The sequence below is a fragment of the Salvelinus sp. IW2-2015 genome, linkage group LG13 (genome assembly GCF_002910315.2).
Source record: "Salvelinus sp. IW2-2015 linkage group LG13, ASM291031v2, whole genome shotgun sequence".
NCBI classification, from domain to species: Eukaryota; Metazoa; Chordata; class Actinopteri; order Salmoniformes; family Salmonidae; genus Salvelinus; species Salvelinus sp. IW2-2015.
The window spans coordinates 8,870,640-8,891,977 of record NC_036853.1 but is presented as its reverse complement, the minus strand read 5'-3'; the positions used below and the strand labels follow the sequence as shown (position 1 = coordinate 8,891,977).

The following is a 21,338-nucleotide window of genomic DNA, read 5'->3' as shown; positions in this document are numbered from 1 at the left end:
TAACAACATGGCAACGTTTACGATGATTCCCTAACCAGATCCAGCTGTTTTCCCTCTAATAAGACTGAGACTGCCTTCCCTCTGGTCTGCCTCTCCTCTCCCTAACTCTTTAAGTCTTGCATCATTAGAGGACTTTATGGTCCACTTCTGATCCCGAGCTGCTCTGCTTCCTTATTGCCAATTCACCCTGCTATTACCGCTGACCCCTCCTTTATATCCTGTCAATTATGAGATTAGCTATAGGATCAGAATACCAGAGGCGGAGTTAGATGGGATTATTTTTTGAATAAATAAAAGCTATCTTTCCAATGTCAGTTTGGGATTGATGTTTGACCTTTTAGAAGTCACTGGTTTGATTTATATATCATCATCACATTTACCTTTATCTTGCAGTATACAGTTACAGGTCTTGGCTGTACAGGTTTGAGAAATTGTCCCTGAAAATGTACACAAATGACATCTATATTTTTCTGTGACATCTGCCAGCTCCTCTTTTCTATCAGTTCAGTACAGTATATGAATTCCTGATTTGAGTGCTGACAAAAATTGTATTTCAGAAGCTTAAGTGGCATATATCTATTTGTGAGAGGTTATTTCACAGATAAAGAAGGGTAATGAGATAGAAGACAATGTACTGCTGTGAGTGTGTTTGAGTGCACACACTTTTGTGAGAGTCTGCATACTATTAAACCTCAAGATGAAGTTTTCCTTTTCTCATCAAATACAATCAAATTTCTCTTATTTCCTAGCAAAGATACAAGGTAGAATAAAGAGCCAATTTCTCTGTCTCTCAAATCAATCTCTGACTTTTAACCTCTGGAGTAAGGCTTCATTACAGCTTCCTCACTCCTCATTCTACTTCCCTGTTCAGCATGGACGCAAAAGCTTGACAATTAGAGAGAGTCGGCGGGAAGTCAATTCTAGCTATCCAGCCAGCCAGTCAGTCAGCCATTCAGTCAGCCGGCCTAGAGTGAGGCAATAAGCCAAGCTCATTAGATCTGAGTGTTCTCCCCTTTCAAATGACCAATCTGTTCCTGCTTGGACTGCATAGGATTAGATAATACCTTTACCATCAGCAGCAGAAATATATAATTACCCCCCCATCATTAAGAGGAAGATACAAAGACATGATCTTGTTACAGTTCTCGTCCTCTGTCATTGCTAGTGCAGGCAGCACTCGTTCCCTAATGCTAGAAGAGCTTTCCCCAGCTATGGTATGGGGGCTTTTACCTGTTATTATATTATGTTGTGTTATTAACGGTAATAAAATATGTAAAGATGCCAAATTGTCAACCCTGATCGGTTGTGACGGTGTCTGTCTAACAAGTGGTTTTGTCTTGGTCCACAATGACATATGATACGGCCTTGATCATTATCTCTGGTCTGTTACAATGACAGATTGGTAATTGGTGATCATCTACATGAGTCCAGTCTGCCAAATTATGTTTCCATGACTCCCATCAAAGAGAAACACCTCTCTGGTTGACTCAATCCTTCAAATGTATAATCCTTCTACAGAGATTAGTAAATGTCTGTTGATTTCTGTTTGGTTTTCCATCATTTGCAACGTAATTGAAATCACAACAAACTGAATCATGATGTTCCCAATCATTATAATCCATTTATCAGATTTGTAAAACAATTCAGAAAAATATTTTACCTCACAAAGTGTAAGTGCTTTCCAAGAAGACTACAGTATTAGACTCTCTCTCTTGCTCTCTCTCTCTTGCTCTCTCTCTCTCTCTCTCTCTCTCTCTCTCTCTCTCTCTCTCTCTCTCTCTCTCTCTCTCTCTCTCTCTCTCTCTCGTGCTCGGCTCTCTGCTCTCTCGCTCTCTCTCGTCTTGCTGTTCTATCTCTCTCTCTCGCTGCTCGTCGTATCTCTCTCTCTCGCTCTCATCTCCTCTCTCGCTCTCTGTCTATCTCTCTCTCTCGCTCTCTCTCTCTCTCGCTCTCACTCTCTCACTCTCTCTGTCTCTCTCTTCCACAGCTCTATCAGCTAATTTCAGAGTGTGTGAACCATATTCCGACCACAAGGGGCGCTACCACTTTGGTTTCCACTGCCCTCGTCTCTCTGACAACAAGACCTACATGTTCTGCTGTCACCACAACAACACAGCCTTCAAGTACTGCTGTAAGGAGACTGAGTTCCAGACGGTCATGCAGGTCAACCTCACCACCACCACAGACGGCTTCAAACACAAGTGAGTCCTATTCAGGTTTTGGCAGTGTATATATGGAGTGGTACTGTTCCTTGTCTGTTAGTATGCTAATTATTTTGATTCTATTATACAGTGTACTGTTATTATAAAATGCTAGGCTACTTACATTAGGTCGAGCGGATACCTTAAGAACATAGAAAAAGTTATCCGCAAGGAAACAGCCATTAGCTTCTCACTCACAATTGAGACATTTCCACAGAGAAAAAAGCCCTGGCCTTTAAATGTTAGTGATTGATAAGCTGTTAGCTCCCTTGACAATATCCCACTCATTGACACCATTTGACTGGTGCTCAAAGGGCACATTGACATTGATCTACACCTACAGAGAGAATCAGAACCCCAGCAGTGAAGAGCTGATGCTTTGTTACTGAGTGAGTGGGTGGGCTGCCTGCTGATGCCATCTCTCAGCAAAGTTTAATAAAGTGCTTTAGTGTACTGTATCTTACTATACTGTACTATAGTATAATATTCTATAGTATACTATAATACTGCACTACACTACAAATGTCGGTAAGACCAAGAAGCTGATTGTGGACTACAGGAGAAAGAGCAGAGACCAGGCCTCCATCCACATCGACAGGGCTGTAGTGGAGCGGGTCGAGGGCTTCAAGTTCCTTGATGTCCACATCACTAAGGACTTAACATGGTCCACACACACCTGCACAGTTGTGAAAAATTGCTCCAGCCACCCAAGCCATAGACTGTTCACTCTGCTACCGTCCGGCAAACGGTACCGGAACATCGGCTCTCGGACCAACAGACTCCGAGACTGCATCTATCCCCAAGCCATAAGACTGCTAAATAGCCATAAGAATGCTAAATAGTTAATTACATGGTTAGCCAGACTATCTGCACTGACTCTATCTTGCACTGACTCTATGCACACTCACAATACTATATACATTACACACACTATATACACGCTCACACACACACACACACACACACACAACACACAGCACAACCCACAACACACACCACACACACACACACACACACACACACACACACACACACACACAACACACACACACACACACACACACACACACACACACACACTTTTACACTGATCATTTGCTGCGGGCTGCTACTCTGTTCTTTATTTTACCTTATTATAATCTATCCTGATGCCTAGGTACATTACCCTGCCTTCAAGTACATATCTACCTCAAATACTTCATACCCCTGCACATTGATCTGGTACTGGTACTCCCTGAACATAGCTTCATTATTGTGTACTTTATTCCTCTTGTATTACAATTTTTCTTTTTATTATTATTTTTAACTGCATTGTTGGGAAGGGCTCGTAAGCAAGCGTTTCACAGTAAAGTCTACACCCGTTGTATTTGGCGCATGTGACACATTACATTTGATTTGACTACACTACAATGCACTACACTACTACACTGCACTACACTATACTACACCGTACTATGACAGACTTAAATAGAAATCTTTCTCTATGTAACCAACAGCTCCGTCTGCAGCAACCGGTTAGAGATCAGTAAGAGACGAGTCAGTGAGATCAGTAAGAAAGAGATCAGTAGAGAAGAGATCAGTAAGAAGAAGAGATCAGTAAGAGAAGAGAGATCAGTAAGAGAAGAAGATCAGTAAGAGAGGAGATCAGTAAGAGAAGAGATCAGTAAGAGAAGAGATCAGTAAGAGAACAGACAGGCAGGAATGACCTCCCAGACTGGAAGGAGCTCAGTAAGAGAACAGACAGGGAGGAATGACCTCCCAGACTGGGAAGGAGCTCAGTAAGAGAACAGACAGCAGGAATGACCTCCCAGAGTGTTGAAGGAGCTCAGTAAGAGAACAGACAGGCAGGAATGATCTCCCAGAGTGGGAATGAGCTCAGTAAGAGAACAGACAGGAGGAATGACCTCCCAGAGTGTGAAGGAGCTCAGTAAGAGAACAAGACAGGGAGGAATGACCTCCCAGAGTGTGAAGAAGCTCAGTAAGAGAACAGACAGGGAGGAATGACCTCCCAGAGTGTGAAGACGCTCAGTAAGGAGAACAGACAGGGAGGAATGACCTCCCAAAGTGTGAAGGAGCTCAGTAAGAGAACAGACAGGGAGGAATGACCTCCCAGAGTGTGAAGGAGCTCAGTAAGAGAACAGACAGCAGGAATGACCTCCCAGACTGGGAAGGAGCTCAGTAAGAGAACAGACAGGGAGAATGACCTCCCAGACTGGGAAGGAGCTCAGTAAGAGAACAGACAGGCAGGAATGACCTCCCAGAGTGTGAAGGAGGCTCAGTAAGAAACAGACAGGCAGGAAATGATCTCCCAGAGTGGGAATGAGCTCAGTAAGAGAACAGACAGGGAGGAATGACCTCCCAGAGTGTGAAGGAGCTCAGTAAGAGAACAGACAGGAGGAATGACCTCCCAGAGTGTGAAGGAGCTCAGTAAGAGAACAGACAGGAGGAATGACCTCCCAGAGTGTGAAGACGCTCAGTAAGAGAACAGACAGGGAGGAATGACTCCCAAAGTGTGAAGGAGCTCAGTAAGAGAACAGACAGGGAGGAATGACCTCCAGAGTGTGAAGGAGCTCAGTAAGAGAACAGACAGGAGGAATTGACCTCCCAGAGTGTGAAGACGCTCAGTAAGAGAACAGACAGGAGGAATGACCTCCCAAAGTGTGAAGAGCTCAGTAGAGAAACAGACAGGAGGAATGACCTCCCAGAGTGTGAAGGAGCTCAGTAAGAGACAGACAGGCAGGAATGACCTCCCAGACTGGGGAAGGAGCTCAGTAAGAAGAACAGACAGCAGGAATGACCTCCCAGAGTGGAAGGAGCTCAGTAAGAGAACAGGACAGGCAGGAATGACCTCCCAGAGTGTGAAGGAGCTCAGTAAGAGAACAGACAAGGAGGAATGACCTCCCAGAGTGTGAAGGAGCTCAGTAAGAGAACACGACAGGAGGAATGACCTCCCAGAGTGGAAGGAGCTCAGTAAGAGAAAACAGACAGGAGGAATGACCTCCCAGAGTGAAAGGAAGGCTCATAAGAGAACAGACAGGGAGGAATGACCTCCCAGAGTGTGAAGAAGCTCAGTAAAAGTACTCCCTGACAAACAGAAACATAGAGTGCTCTCTCTCGCGCACTCTTTCTTTCTCTCCTCTAATACCCTCTCAGCGGGTGCTCTCTATGGCCAGTTACACAGCCCCTCTGGCAGGTCAGGATATTTCATCTAGTGGCTGATAACATAATGGGAGGCCATTTCATCCTCCTCCGCTCTGGACTGCACAGCTGAAGTGGTGATATTTACCACTGGCCCCAGGTTAAACTGGCAATAGCTCTGGGTCTGAGACTCTGAGCGTTCTGTCTACTGTTAGGAGCATGAGTTATTCTAATATTGTAGCTTATGATTGGACCATGTATTGGTATTAGCAGGTGATGACTTCATGTGTATGCATTAGGAAATTTGCCTTGTTTAACGTTGTCTAACATTTGTTGTTGCTGTGTGGTGAGTCTGCTCTCATCAATCTCTCCACACAGACAGCTGTCCAAACAGTCCCCTTTGCTTACTCTAGGTTCACTTAAATACACTCCTGAATGGCCCCACTGCCCTTAAACAGACAGATTTACACATCACCATAGACTGCTAAGCTATGCAAACAGTCAGCTATATGTCACACAGGCCCGGCGAAGGAAGTGAGACAAGGTAAACAGGGGTTTTATTTGGGTTTGTTTGAGTGCAGTTGCAAAGCTATGTGACCATGGTGGGGTTATTATTCCTGGTGTTGTGAAATATCTACAACAGCATCCAAGGAGCTATTTGGTCAGCATGTTATGCATTAGACCAGGGTTTCCCAAACTCGGACTTCGGGACGCCAAGGGGTGCACGTTTTGGTTTTTACCCTAGCACTACACAGCTGATAATAATCAACTAATCATCAAGCTTTGGTGTTCCCTCCATATGATAAACCTCACTTTGGCCGTAATATCCTCTCTCATCTGTCTTTCTTGGTCAGAATGATCATTTTAAGTGGACTTTGGAGTTTTGCATTGTAATAGGAATGGGTAGTATCTTCCTGGGTAGTCCCATTTCTAATGCATAGCTCTGCTCCGTAAAATCATCATCTTACTAACACATCCTCGAGACATTTATTACAAGTGTCATTCATAACGCTGTTCGTGGAGGTAGAGTGTAATTGGAAACTATTTGCACTCATTTTTACCTTGCAGCGATTTATGGATTGGAGAGTGAATCCCGCAAATGGTTTAATGCACCACATAAATCCTTATGGCGTGTAATACATTAAATGTGTTGGTGTTGAATACTGGGACAAAATATTGAAGAGCGATGAAGTTATTAAAATGGATAGGCTATGAGAGTCCCCTTTACATCTCAGTAAAGCACTTCCTTTACCGTAATATCAAATTACAAAAAAATATGCTTGAAATGCAACATAAAAATATTTTGAATTATATTTCACGCCATTCTCACTCTGTCTCTCTCTCTTCACCTATCTGTTTTCTACAGTAACTACACAGCCCTGGTAGGAGTGTGGATCTATGGCTTCTTCGTCATGGTGCTGCTAGCCCTGGACTTCCTCTACTACTCGGCCATGAACTATGAGCTGTGTCGGGTTTACCTGGAGAAGTGGGGTCTGGGAGGGCGCTGGCTGAAGAAGGCTAGGAGCCAGTGGCACCGGCCGGTCCCAGGAGAGGAGAGTGAGACCCAGAACCAGGCCCAGGGTCACCCCATGGCCCTCAGCCACCACCACCCCAGACACAGCCTCCGAGGCGAGGGCCAGAGCCCCACGCTCCTCCCCTACCACACACCGACCGTCTGGTGAGTCACCCCGGCACACAGTGGATGTCCATTCAGACTCATTGTGCATTATACAGTATGGACTTGTATAGAGTTGTCAGGATCAGGAAAGTAACACTTTTCAAATGACATTTGGTGCTCATGATTTAATTATATACAGCAGAAAGCACAAGGGAGCCTAGCACATTCTCCCTCAGGGTTCATCACCTCACGTTGTCTTGCTCTCTGTCTCGTTGAATGTTACAATGTTGCTAAGTGAAAGTTACCATAGCAAACCATCAGCACAATATTTCTCCCTAAGAAGAGATTTGGCATCTCCAGCATAGACCAAGTTTCAATACCGGGAATAATTCAGATTTATCCCTAGAGTCCCGGGAGCATTTGAAGCATTTAAAACACAGAGAGCGCTCCAGGACACACAAAATGTTGTCGAATCATAAACACTTTGTAACTGTATAACAAAAGCCAAATGACCAAAGTTGCTAAGCTTGCTAGATAACCTCCTTCAACAAATGACAGAATATCTCCCGTCTCCTATACAGATAGCAGATCAGCTAATGAATAACGGGGAGTGGAAATAGTTTAAATACCAACTCAGTTTTAAAAACTCTCATACCATTTGTTGATCACACATTCTCTACTGAAGCTCTAAGCAAGTATGAGACCGCGCAGAGTAGCAGGGAAATGTTACAGAGGTATCTTGACATGCATAGGCGAGAGAGGTGTTTTGATAATGCAACCTATGGATTACAGAATAAAGTTAGGAATGTTCATGTGAGACAGGAGTCAGGATTTTGGGTATAAGTGGGATTTTGGACTGGATAGGAAAATAGCCTAGGCTGTAGGACGGGATAAGGTAGAATTTTCCCCTCATGCCTCTTGGAATTGTTAACAAACTTCATGTTTGTAACCAGGTTTCCATCCAACCGTTTTATGCAAGTAAAGTAGCCTACATGTTGGATAAAAAATTTCACAACAGGCCTGATGGGAACAGCTAATTTGTCTGTAAACTTTCCATATGTTGACAAAACTAAATACGCTAGACAAGGAGGGATCTGTTTGTGTCAGCAAAATGAATTATGTGAGAAATGGCGGTGGTCCAAAATGACACAAAACATTATTTACCATTTCATTACTGTTACAGTGCTATTTGGTTGTTAATTGGATTCGTTCCGACATTTCTTGATTTGTATAATTTTCTATTATTGTGTACAGTTGACATTTTACTGCATTGTTCAGAGCTAGTAACATCAGCATTTTGCTGCACCCTCTACAACATCTGCTAAACTGTGTAAGAGACCAATAAACTTTGTTTTGATTGCCCCCAAACGCTTCGTAGGATGATGGGAATCAGAAACACTGAGCCTCGCCACACTCTCATGCCCTCACCTTACACACACACACACATACTCACTTGTGTCACATCTTCCAACACACACATGCAGTCACCTACTCTATACCATATCATGTCTCAACATGCTCCTTCAGTCACCACTTAGAGGAGGAAAGTGAGAGACAACCAATGGTATCTTGGAGACACACATCCAGCCTCGACCCACATATACAGTGCATTTGGAAAGTATTCAGACCCCTTTACTTTTTCCACATTTTGTTATGTTACAGCCTTATTCTAAAATGGATTAAAAAATAATAAGTCCTAATTACAATACCCCATAATGACAAAGCAATAACAGGTTTTTAGAAATGTTTGCAAATTTGCAAATTTTTTAAACTGAAATATAACATTTACAGAACTATTCAGACCCTTTGCTCAGTACTTTGTTCAAGCACCTTTGCCAGCGATTACAGCTTTGAGTCTTCTTGGGTATGACACTACAAGCTTGACACATCTGTATTTGGGGAGTTTCTCCTATTCTTCTCTGCAGATTCTCTCAAGCTCTGTCGGGTTGGAAGAGGAGTGTCGCTGCACAGCTATTTTCAGGTCTCTCCAGATATTAGGTTGATTTAAAGTCCGGGGTCTGTCTGGGCCACTCAATAACATTCAGAGACTTGTCCTGGAGCTACTCCTGCGTTGTCTTGGCTGTGTGCTTAGGGTCATTGTCCTGTTGGAAGGTGAACCTTCGCCCCAGTCTGAGGTCCTGAGCGCTCTGGAGCAGGTTTTCATCAAGGATCTCTCTGTACTTTGCTCCGTTCATCTTTCCCTTGATCCTGACTAGGCTCCCAGTCCCTGCCGCTGAAAAACATCCCCACAGCATGATGCTGCCACCACCATGCTTCACCGTAGGGATGGTCCCAGGATTCCTACAGACGTGAGGCTTGGCATTCAGGCAAAAGAGTTCAATCTTGGCTTCATCAGACCAGAGAATCTTGTTTCTCATGGTCCGAGAGTCGTTTAGGTACCTTTGACAAACTCCATGTGCCTTTTACTGAGGAGTGGCATCTGTCTGGACACTATCATAAAGACCTGATGGTGGAGTGCTGAAGAGAGTGGTTGTTCTACTGGAAGGTTCTCCCTTCTCCACAGAGGAACTCTGGAGCTCTGTCAGAGTGACCATCAGGTTCTTGGTCACCTCCCTGACCAAGGCCCTTCTCCCCCGATTGCTGATTTTGGCCAGGCGGCCAGCTCTAGGAAGAGTCTTGGTGGTTCCAATGCTGCAGGAATTTTTTGGTAACATTGTGCCTCAATACAATTGGAGCTCTACGGACAATTCCTTCGACCTCATGGCTTGGTTTTTGTTCTGAAATGCACTGTCATCTGTGGGACCTTATATAGACAGGTGTGTGCCTTTCCAAATCATGTCCAATCAATTGAATTTACCACAGGTGGACTCCAATCAAGTTATAGAAACATCTCAAGGATGATCATTGGAAAAAGGATGTGCTTGAGCTCAATTTCAAATCTCATAGCAAAGGGTCTGAATTCTTATTTAAATAAGGTATTTATATTTTTTTATATATATATAAATTAGCAAAAATGTCTAAACACCTGTTTTCACTTTGTCATTATGGGATATTGTGTGTAGATTGATGAAGGAAAATAATATTTTATCAATTTTAGAATAAGGCTGTAACATAACAAAATGTGGAAAAAGTCAAGGGGTCATGAATACTTTTCGAATGCACTGTATATCTGTCTTCAAGGAATTCAAAGAACAACTGGAAGAATAACCTCAATCAAAAAAAAAGTTATGTTAATCAGAACAAACTCAATCTTCATCAAAGGATTGGATCAACACAGTCAGAATATTAGTCAGAACAACCTCAATCTTCATCAAAGGATTGGATCAACACAGTCAGAATATTAGTCAGAACAACCTCAATCTTCATCAAAGTATTGGATCAACACAGTCAGAATATTAGTCAGAACAACCTCAATCTTCATCAAAGGATTGGATCAATCTCTGTCTCAGACATTCTCTTGGTGTCGAGGAGCTGGCTTGTACTCAAAACACAGAGCTCTCACTACGAGCCAGACAGCCGGACAGCCAGAACGGCAGACAGACAGACACCAGTCCTCTGGCCAAGCCATCTCTCTGACTGTCTATGATAACTTAATGAGAGCAGAGATATGACAAATGGGTTTGTTGGCCGTGCCAGACCGTCAGAGTCAGGGTTCTGACACAGACAGAAGAGCTGAGACAGAATCTGTCCTAGCGGTGAACACATTCCTAGTAACTACCAGTGGGACATGTTCATAGGAACACCTGTCCATAGAGCCTGTCCTATTGATGAATATATGCCTAATTATACTGAACAAAATATAAATGCAACATGTAAAGTGTTGGTCCCATGTTTCATGAGCTGAAATAAAAGATCCTAGAAATGTTCCATACGCACAAAAAGCTTATTTCTCTCAAATGGTGTGCACAAATTTGTTTACATCCCTGTTAGTGAGCATTTCTCATTTGCCAAGATAATCCATCCACCTGACAGGTGTGGCATATCAAGAAGATGATTAAACAGCATGTGTAAACAACATGATCATTACACAGGTGTACCTTGTGCTTTGGACAATAAAAGGCCACTCTAAAAAGTGCCACACAACACAATGCCACAGATGTCTCAAGTTTTGAGGGAGCGTGCAATTGGCATGGTGACTGCAGGAATGTCCACAAGAGCTGTTGCCAGATAATTTAATGTTCATTTCTGTACCACTCTTATTTTCTTAGAATAAGATTAGCTTAATTATTTACAGAAATTCCCTGAGAACCTGCACTAGCACATGGTTATATTAACAGTATTGCATGTAGCCTCATTTTGGCCAGCTAAAAGCCTGACCACCGATCAAGCAACAATATTGACTAAATGTTCAAACCCTGTTGCTGCATGACTATTTTGCTGTGACAATACTGGTCAAGCACCTGTGCCACCAGACATGTCCACAGAGGCACCTTGTTAGAGAGAGCAGTCAGTTCAGTCTGAGACGCCTCATCAGCCTCAGTCAGGGATGCTTGACTCCTACTGGAAACAGGCCAGCTTCACACAGAACATAGGGTCTTTGAAAATGGATCAGGTTGGGTCAGGATTCACATTGTGGATAAAAGACAAAGTAGGCCTATAGGAAGGTAGCATCCATAGGCTACCTGATGGTAATACATGCTGTTGTAATAGATGATTGGTAGTGAAGACTTTGCATTATGCATTATGACTCCGTCAGGTTGTTATGGATGTGTTAGTATGATCTTGTTCTGAAAATAAAGATGTAATATTTGACAATTTTTTTTATTGTATAGAGTAAGCTGAGTTTGGCTTAGGAAGTTCAAAGCGAGTGCTTTCAGAAAAGTATTCATTTGTATGACATTTTCATAATCTGTACAAGTTATGAATAACAAATCATGTTTTCTACCAAATGATACAAACATTGAGATGATACTGAGGCTAAAGGCTCTGTTCAATCACAAGCTGTTTTTCTGGTATGAGATGAAAATAACATTGTTATTGTCTTACACTGCAAATTCTGTAATCGGTTGTGACTGAATAGGATCCAAAGTGTGTTGCCCAAATAAATACACAAACAATGCATCATCATCAGATGGTCTTGAGTTAAGTTGCAAGCGATAGACCCGTAACCCCAGCGACAGGGAGTATGATGGGTAATGGCTGAGAATTAGATTCATACTTAGAGGAACATCTGTTTGTTGGTCGGATGTAAACCAACAGAAATAGGGGTCAAAGGTCACCAAACTAAAGCATAATCTACAACCATTTTCTTTTTACCTTTATTTAACTAGGCAGATCGGTTAAAAGCAAATTCTTATTTTCAATGACGAACAGTGGGTTAACTGCCTTGTTCAGGAGTAGAACGACAGATTTTTACCTTGTCAGCTCCGGGATTCGATCTTGCAACCGTCCGGTTACTAGCCCAACGCTCTAACCACTAGGCTACCTGCCACAACATTACTTCCGCAAAAGTATCAGATCATTTCCCTGCATCTATTTCTTTGTGGGGAGGAATTGCAGCATGGCAGGTTAATGTGTGGGAACAAGGTTTACCATAATCCCAGCTAGCAGATAACGCTGTGAGAACTATATGTTTCTTAGAGCTTGGTGAGAGCATGGTGGTCGTATGGTTATTTTGCATACAACCTTCCCACAACGTTCTGGGAATGGTGCAGGATACCCAGCTAGCACATAACATTCTGAGAACCATGTTTCTTAGGTGGGAATTTCAGTACATAACGCAACATACATAACTTACATCATTTTCTACAGGTTTCCTCATGGTTCTATTTAAAGTCATGATCTCAGAACATTCAGAGAGTATTAAGAAACAATGTTCTGTGGGAATTTCAGTACTTCAGCATAACGTTTTTCTACAGGTTTTCTCATGGTTCTATTTAAAGTCAAGTTCTCAGAAAATTAAGAAAACTTTCCACAAAAACCACAAGAAAACATTAGTAATGTTCAAATAAAGTTCTAAGAATGTTATTTAAAAACATATACATTCCGTTTTCAGTCCCAACAAAACTATCTCTATCCTCTATCTTGTTAAGTGTGTGATCTTATTGAGTGCTTGTTTCCTTTGAAATGGGGTCTGTTTGAATAGACAAAAATTAACAGCTTTGTATGAGTTAAAAGAAACATTGCATGCTCGCTCCATCCTGTTGGCGCAGTGGACTAATTCCATGGATAGAGAACAGAAGAGCATTGGTTTAAATCTCACTGACTTTACTAAGTCTTTCTGAAACATATTCTGAGAAGGTTATTTAATTACCTTCAAATAACCTAGAATTTCCATTCTCAGAACGTTAATAAAACCTCCCAGGAACACTTTCAGGGAACCATAGTAAAATGTTCTCAGAACCTCCCTGCAACCTAAAGATTAACGTTACCAGAACAGGCTAAATGTTCACTCCGCTTCTCAGAAAGTTTAAAAAACGTTCAGTCAGGAAACTTATGGCTTCGTTCCCAGAACCAATGGAAACCAAAAATGTACGTTCCTACAACTTCTAAGGAACCAAATTTTCTAGCTGGGATTCTACTTGAGAAGGCTGTTATGTGTGCACAGACTTAAATCTGTTATTGGCTCAGCGTAGGCGGTCTGGGAATCTGATATTACTTTCTCTCCATGGATAGATTTATAAAAATTCTGCTGTTCAGGTATTGAAGTCAGCCTAAACAAATACAGAATGCTTAACCAGGTACTGTATGTTCTAGCTAAAAGGAAGAGTCGCAATGCATGGATGAGCAGAAAGCACAATCAGTTATTCATGCACAGTCATGTATTTACAGGAACCGATGGGTCCAATATAGATAACAGACAACAAGTCCCCGTTGGTTAAGTGGAACAAATAATATGCACAGTGGGATCATGACAGTATCAAGTATGCCATGATTGATAAGAAGCTGTGGACTATATTGGCTCATAACAGGAAAAAGATCCCAGGCTTTAGTATGCTTTCTTTGACAATTTGTGCATGGAGAGCACATGAGCACATGGCCACATAACTGATATATTTTTGACATTGTGGTCCACTGGGGCCCTGTAGCAAGCCTTTACACAGCAGTAAACACACACAGCTGTTCCTGGAAGCTCCCAGCACAGCGCAAATAAAAAACACTCAGAGCTCAATAATGAAACAGGATCTCCTCCTGACAGTTACAGATGTAGGATCTTAATTTGACACCCTGTTGCAGGATAACTTTCAGGAAATGTAATACTTGCAGTGTATTTTAGGTTTGAAAACGCTTCTGACGTTTGTAATTTCCATTTAGAAATTTGACTTGATTTCCCCTTACAAAAAAAGGATCAACCCCTACAAAAATGTCCATTCATTATAATGCCAATAATAATTCACATTTGCTGTTGCTGTAGGATTATTTTTCTGCTACAGCAAACTGTCTTAAATTAAGATCCTACATCTGTACAATGTCTCAGATCTGGTTAGAATGTCTGGTCATATTAAGGCCAAGCACCACATGCTGAAATTACATTTTTGCATCTACCTGTCAGTATTTATATTTGTTTGTAATATTAGTATTTTCAAAAAGTAAACATAAAAATGTCAAAAAACTTGATTTAAAAAAAAAAATCTTTAGTTTATCATACTACCGTCATTAACATTTTAATGCATTTGAATCACTTTAAAATGAACATACACCAATCATTTCAAAGCTCACTACATTAAAGGGTCAATCAGCAGTTGAAACAATAATAAAGTGTTTTCTCTGCCCCGGTTTTTATAAAAAGCTAAGGGATGGGGCTGGAGAAATTGAACCACTTTCAAATTCATAGAGAGTGCCCAGGGGTGGGGTGATAACCCTTAACTCTCTTGATACCATTGGATCGCACATGTGTGATGGACCCCTTACCAGAGAGAGGTCCTGGATTCAGTTTTGGGATGTTGGCAGATTGAGCCTTCCCTTCTCTATGATTAGTGCTGCTCTTTTGATTCCTCATGTTCCCATACTGATACTAACTTAGTACGATGCCTCAGAGCATCATAAAAAATAGCTGAACTGCAATATCATTTAGGTCAGATACTAGGTTTTAGGCTTTATAATACAGTATGTGAGCGACGATCAAGCTGCTCAGGGCTTGGTGTGTACAGATGTAGGATCTTAATTTGATCACTCTTTAGTTGCTGAGAATTTTCCTGTACAGCAGGAAATGCAAACTACTGTAGCATCGACAGTGTGAAAACTGAATAGGCAGCTAGCAGAATTTCATATCATATTAATGCATGTTAACCATAGTGAGAGATGAAGCTCTATCTCCATGGTGATTATCACCAGAACATTTGGCATCGGATCACAGCAACCAGGCCCGGTGCCATATGGACCACCCACCTCCTGGGTGATGCCTGCCTGCATGCCAGGCTGCCTCACCAGGCCAGCTAGGGTCATCTATAGCAGAGTCGACCAAACGAGGTGGCATCTGTCACCACAGTCATAGGCCCTGACTCAGAGCTGAGCCGTCTGCCTGACCGTCACCTGACAGCCATTTCCAGTCAGGTCTCTGTGGCTAAGATACACAAAAGTATGTGGACACCCCTAAAAAAATTGTGGATTTGGCTATTTCAGCTACACCCATTGCTGACAGGTTTATAAAATCAAGCACACAGTTATGCATTCTCCATAGACAAACATTGGCAGTAGAATGTCCTGCACTGAAGAGCTCAGTGACTTTCAACGTGGCACCGTCATAGGATGCCACCTTTCCAACAAGTCAGTTCGTCAAATTTCTGCCCTGCTAGAGCTGCCCCGGTCAACTGTAAGTGCTGTTACTGTGAAGTGGAAACATCTAGGAGCAACAACGGCTCAGCCGCGAAGTGGGAGGCCACACAAGCTCACAGTCGTCTGTCCTCGGTTGCAAAACTCCCTACTGAGTTCCAAACTGCCTCTGGAAGCAACGTTAGCACAAGAACTGTTCATCAGGAGCTTCATGAAATGGGTTTCCATGGCCGAGCAGCCACACACAAGCCTAAGATCATCATGTGCAATGCCAAGTGTCAGTGGAGTGGTGTAAATTTAGCCGCCATTGGGCTCTGGAGCATTGGAAACGCGTTCTCTGGAATGATGAATCACGCTTCACCATCTGGCAGGCCAACAAATCTGGGTTTGGCAGATGCCAGGAGATCGCTACCTGCCCGAATGCATCGTGCCATCCTGTTTTTCATGGTTCGGGCTAGGCCCCTTAGTGCTGTAGCGTTAAGGGAAATCTTAACGCTACAGCATACAATGATATTCTAGACGATTCTGTGCTTTCAACTTTGTTGCAATAGTTTGGAGTAGGCCCTTTCCTGTTTCAACATGACAATGCCCCCATGCACAAAGTGAGGTCCATACAGAAAAGTTTTGTAGAGATTGGCGTGGAAGAACTTGACTCGCCTGCACAGAGCTCTGACCTCAACCCCATCGAACACCTTTGGGTTGAATTGGAACGCCGACTGCGAGCCAGGCCTAATCGCCCAACATCAGTGCCCGACCTCTCTTATGCTCTTGTGGCTGAAGTGGAGGCAAGTCACCGCAGCAATGTTCCAACATCTAGTGGAAAGCCTTCCCAGAAGAGTGGAAGCTTTTATAGCAGCAAAGGGGGGAACCAACTCTATTTAATGCCCATGTTTCTGGAATGAGATATTTGACGGGCAGGTGTCCACATACTTTTGTCATGTAGTGTATCATATCAGCAAGTCTATCGCCTGGCAGTCTGGTTTCTGATTCATCAGATGGTCAATGTATGGTAGGTACATTGCTTTGACCAAACTTGACCATACGGCAACATACACACTAACAGCAGTCATCTGCCTGCCAGACTACCTGAGCAGTGTGACATAGTAATCTGATAAAGATACCACTTACTAATGCCAGATTCTCTCCAGAAATAAGCTTTGGGCGCTTCAAAAAGCTTTCATGTCATTTCTTTTGTCTCCAAAGCGTGTGTCTATTTCCTGCATATTCACATGGTATCTTTGAACCACAACTGCAGTTGAATGGGTTTGCGTGGAAACGTTTGGGTAGTAAATAAATTAAATCAAGTGAAGTCTGCGGTGTGTGTGTGTGTGTGTGTGTGTGTGTGTGTGTGTGTGTGTGTGTGTGTGTGTGTGTGTGTGTGTGTGTGTGTGTGTGTGTGTGTGTGTGTGTGTGTGTGTTCTCTTATACACATCTAGATGTGTATAAGAGACAGGTGTGTGTGTGTGTGTGTGTGTCAGTGGAGGCTCTTCAGAGGAGGAAGGGGAGGACCAGAGGGGGGGCGGGGGTGGAGCAGCAGCATGTCCAGCATGTCCGGGGGTGAAGTCTGCTAATGAAAAAAATATATAAATATATTGTTAAAAAAACTAAAAACAGCCGGGTAGAGAGGAAGCACCATGGAGAGGAATGGTTGTTGCTTTTATTGTTCACTCCATTGTAATTTAAAAAAGATAACAACAATAATAACTGGCCTTGTTCAATGCAAACATACAACAGAGGAGAACGCTGAAACTAGAGTATACAGCATATGTCTAATTCATTTAGTTGGTTGTACTGTCAATACCATCGTTATAAGGGTTTTAATAGTGTATCACTGTCTTTTTTTCCATTCAGAGTGAAGCTGCAAGAGGATGAATGAGTAGAAGAGTAGAGAGCAGCGACGCCGGGCAGAGGATAGCACGGCTCAGACACCTGTCTCTGTCTGGCTGGATTATTGACACAGTAACGTACCACAGGGTGGCTGGCCCTACGGAAGCTAGTGGCTAGTTAGCAGTTCCTGCTCACCTCCATTCCTCTGAGCTCCTACACACAGGGCTATGGAGGATAGAGTATGACGAAACGTCTAGACTACGACAGAAGGCCCAGGTGGATGGAGCTGCTGCTACCCAAACACTGCTAAGGAACAGGCCACAGGCACTGAAACTGACCATGTATACCCCTGCATGGGCGGGGACTGTTCTAATAAGAAACCAATGGAGACTTGAAATGAACTGGATAAAATGATGTTACAGAAGAGGGGGCTTTGTTTGATTTGTGTGTTTGAGTGTTGATTGCACTTGGTTGCTGTGTGGGGTTAAGTTCAGTAGTAGTCAGAAGAAGTTGTGGGAGTACTGTATCTATTGGGGATTCATTTAAAGTAAACTAGTCAGGGACTTTCTATGAGTGGTAAACATCCTAGACGATTCACCATGGAGGTTGACGCTGAGCATCTTGAAGACAGACAACACTATTTTGCTTCAGCGACAAGTGACTCACCTGAATCGAGAGATATCTCTATTCTACAGTGTCAGCCTGTCTTCAGAAAAGGCCTTTGTGTGTATTTTGTGATCTTATTATTTTTCTAATTAAACATAAGTTGGTGAAGTTTCCTCTACTACAACCTTCACAAACTGATGTCCAGTCCTTTTCCTGTCCAGGCTTTAGTTAAAGAGACCCATTAGGAATAATGATAAAAATGTATATTAATTTGGTTCATTTAAATTATAAGCACCAATGTACCATACCGGTAATAGCCAATCTTATCAGCAATAATGTACAGCATTGAGAGCCCTGACCTAAATGAGAACATAGACCATCTCACACACAGAGCAATCACTGAATTGAATCTGAGGGCTACATCCCAAATGGCATCCTATTCCCTATATAGTGCACTACATTTGGTAGGGCTCAGGTCAAAAGTAATGCACTATATGGGGAATAGGGTGCCATTTGGGATGCAGTCCCAGGCTCTCTCTGCAGGATAGATTTAATCGCAAGGTGAAGTCTATGGAAAAGACATATGTCAACATAATAAAACCTTACTGAACACAGTGGTCTTCCCCTTCAAGCCACCTTGTCAGCTTAGCAATGAGCAAGAGTGGAGTGCAGACAAAATAATCACTTCAGTGAAAAAGAAAGGTGTTAGCAACCGCACAGGGATGCAATAAAGCTGTGCTCAGCGCTTAACTAATTGCTGACATATACTGTACTTTCTGATTGATAAATAAAGTACAGCCTTGTTGTGTTGGGAGGGGGGAGAGAGAATAAAGCATATGTTTGTGTCAGCAGGCTGGGAGGGGGAAGGATTGTGATGGAGGAAGACAGGAGGTCCGCTCGTAGAGAAAAGGGTTCCAAAAGGGTTCTGCGGTTGTTCCAAAGGAGATCCCTTTTTTGTTCCAGGTAGAACTCTTTTGGGTTCCATGTAGAACCCTCTGTGGAAAGGGTTCTACATCGAACCAAAAAGGTTTGTACCTGGAATAGAAAGGATTCTACCTGGAACCAAAAGGGGTTCTTCAAAGGGTTCTCCGATGGGGACAGCCGAAGAACCCTTTTTGGTTCTAGATATCACTTTTTTCTAAGAGCGTATACAGTGCAGTACAGGGGTGTGTCTCTCTTCACTCTACCCCGATTCTGCAGCTGTAACCTGGATATCTGGCAGCTGCACAGCCAGTACATTACGTGCAGAGAATTCCTGGACCGTACCAACCATGCAGCAGGCAGTACACTGCAGTGTCCTTGGTAGGGGCCAATAAAAATGGCAGAACTATACACACTTCTGTTTGGAAGAGACTGGAATTACCACCAACACTCCTGGCCAGCCACTAGGCAGGAGGAGCAGCACAGCTATCCCCCAAATTCTAACAGAGCAATACTGAAAAAATTGTTTTGTCATTATCTGGACTCATACGTTCACTGAAGTCTGCAGGCCCCTAAAAATACACTGGATTTGTACAACCATTTTACACATTTCTGTTATAAGAATGACCCTTGCTGACATTATAATCTGTTGTAATCAGCAATAAAGTTCAGATTTGGTCAGTTTGAGTTAACTTCCGTACATTAAAAGGCTACAGTGTAACTGCGTGGTTGCTCCAGCGGACTTGTATCCTGTGCTGACATGTTTCCAGTTTCAACGTTTATTCTCCACGTGCACAGGATACCACAGTACAGAGACATTCTTACTTAAGAGCTCTTTCCCAACAGTGCAGTACTCATAATATGGTTAATCATAGAAATATATCATTTTTAAATCACAAGAAGTGCGATATAAGTTGACTTGTACCTAGTGCTGAGATAAGATGTGACCAACTGAAATAATTGGGTTGGACTGGACTGGCAAGCTATTTCTTTGTATCTTCCTCTCTTTCCTTCCTTCATTTCTTCCCTCTCTCTCTACCTCTCTCTCTCTGTCACTACCTCTCTCTTTCTGTCACTCCCTCTCCTATCTCTCTCTCCCTCCCCCTTTCCCTCTCTCCCCCTCTCTCTTCTCTCTCCGCCGCTCCCTTCTTCCGTCCGCCACCTCCTTCCCTACCTCCCTCCCTCCTGCAGAAAGTGAGAGAGAGAGCAGTGGCAGCAGCTAGGAAACTGGGAGGAGCAGGAATTTTAAACAGCTGCTGCAATACAAAGGGGATTTAATTGGGCTCAAAGCAGGGGAAATGGCAGAGATCAGATATGCTAGGAACACACGTCTCCTCTGGAGCCACAGTGCTGTGCTGCTGTAACAAAGCAAAGCTACTGTGAGCAGGGAGTTCCTTTTCCATCGACAATATGTAGTCGTGATAAATAGGGAAATGCCCCTTCCCTAGCAACCCACTGGGCACAGACTTCAGTTAAACGTCTAGTAAACAACAGCTGTGGATTAACAGTGAAATACTTATGGTCCGTTCCCAACAGTGCAGAGAGAAAGGAAATAGAGAAATAATACAAAAGTAAAACACGTAATATTAAAAGTAATAATAGATACATAATGAGTAACAATAACTTGTCTATATACAAGGAGGACCAGTACTGAGTCACCGTGCAGGGGTACGAGGTAATTGAGGTAGATATGTACATATAACTAGGAATAAAGTGACATAGTGAACAGTAGCAGCAACGTATGTAATGAGTCAAAAAAGTGAGTGCAAATGGGTCAATGCAGATAGTTAAGTAGTTAACCAAATAGCTATCAGGCCATAAGACTGCTAACTGTTTAGCAGTCTTATGGCTTGGGGGTAGAAGCTGTTCAGGGTGCTGTTGGTTCCAGACTTGGTGTATCGGTACCGCTTGCTTGAGGTTGCCGTAGAGTAAATCTCCACCTGTACAAAGAAGCTTTGTAGTGATTTGTCGGTACCTCACTGTGGGTGTGGTGGTGGTGATGATGATAACGTGCACCACGTTCTGTCCTTGTAATCCACTACAATGTAGAGTTATGAGTTGAATTGTTTCTGCACTTGTTAACTTTGTATTGTTCCACCAGGGAGAAATAAAGTTGTATCTTTTCCAGTGTGTTTAAACATTTCTGTGTGTATGCTGCTCTTTTTTCAACTCAGAATCTCAAAGCCCAAAACATAAAAGTTGAATAAAGTTTGTTTCAGACGTTGTGTTTGGCCAGAGCATTCTGTCTGAGTCAAAGCAGTGGCCTGTAGCTGCCACCCCTGGCCTGGTGAATCACACGACCCAGGCAGCCAGACTAGGACCTGAGACATCATTAAGGCCAGGAGATGACAGGC

At 42.9% G+C, this 21,338-nt stretch overlaps 1 protein-coding gene across 2 annotated transcripts in view; it reads left to right on the top strand.

The window, feature by feature from the left end:
* The window catches only part of LOC111972074 (protein shisa-like-1a), a 42,406-nt gene extending 21,282 nt beyond the window's left edge, over positions 1-21,124 (top strand). Inside the window, exons 3-5 of one of the 2 annotated variants that reach the window (XM_023998915.3) lie at positions 1,988-2,201; positions 6,706-7,017; positions 17,482-21,124. In XM_023998915.3, the coding sequence (XP_023854683.1) occupies positions 1,988-2,201; positions 6,706-7,017; position 17,482 (527 nt within the window). In that variant the 3' untranslated portion in view covers positions 17,483-21,124. Of the gene's footprint in view, positions 1-1,987; positions 2,202-6,705; positions 7,022-17,481 lie in introns of those variants that run through there. The other variant, XM_070446112.1, reaches the window with a different exon arrangement.
* The last annotated feature ends 214 nt before the right edge of the window (positions 21,125-21,338 follow it).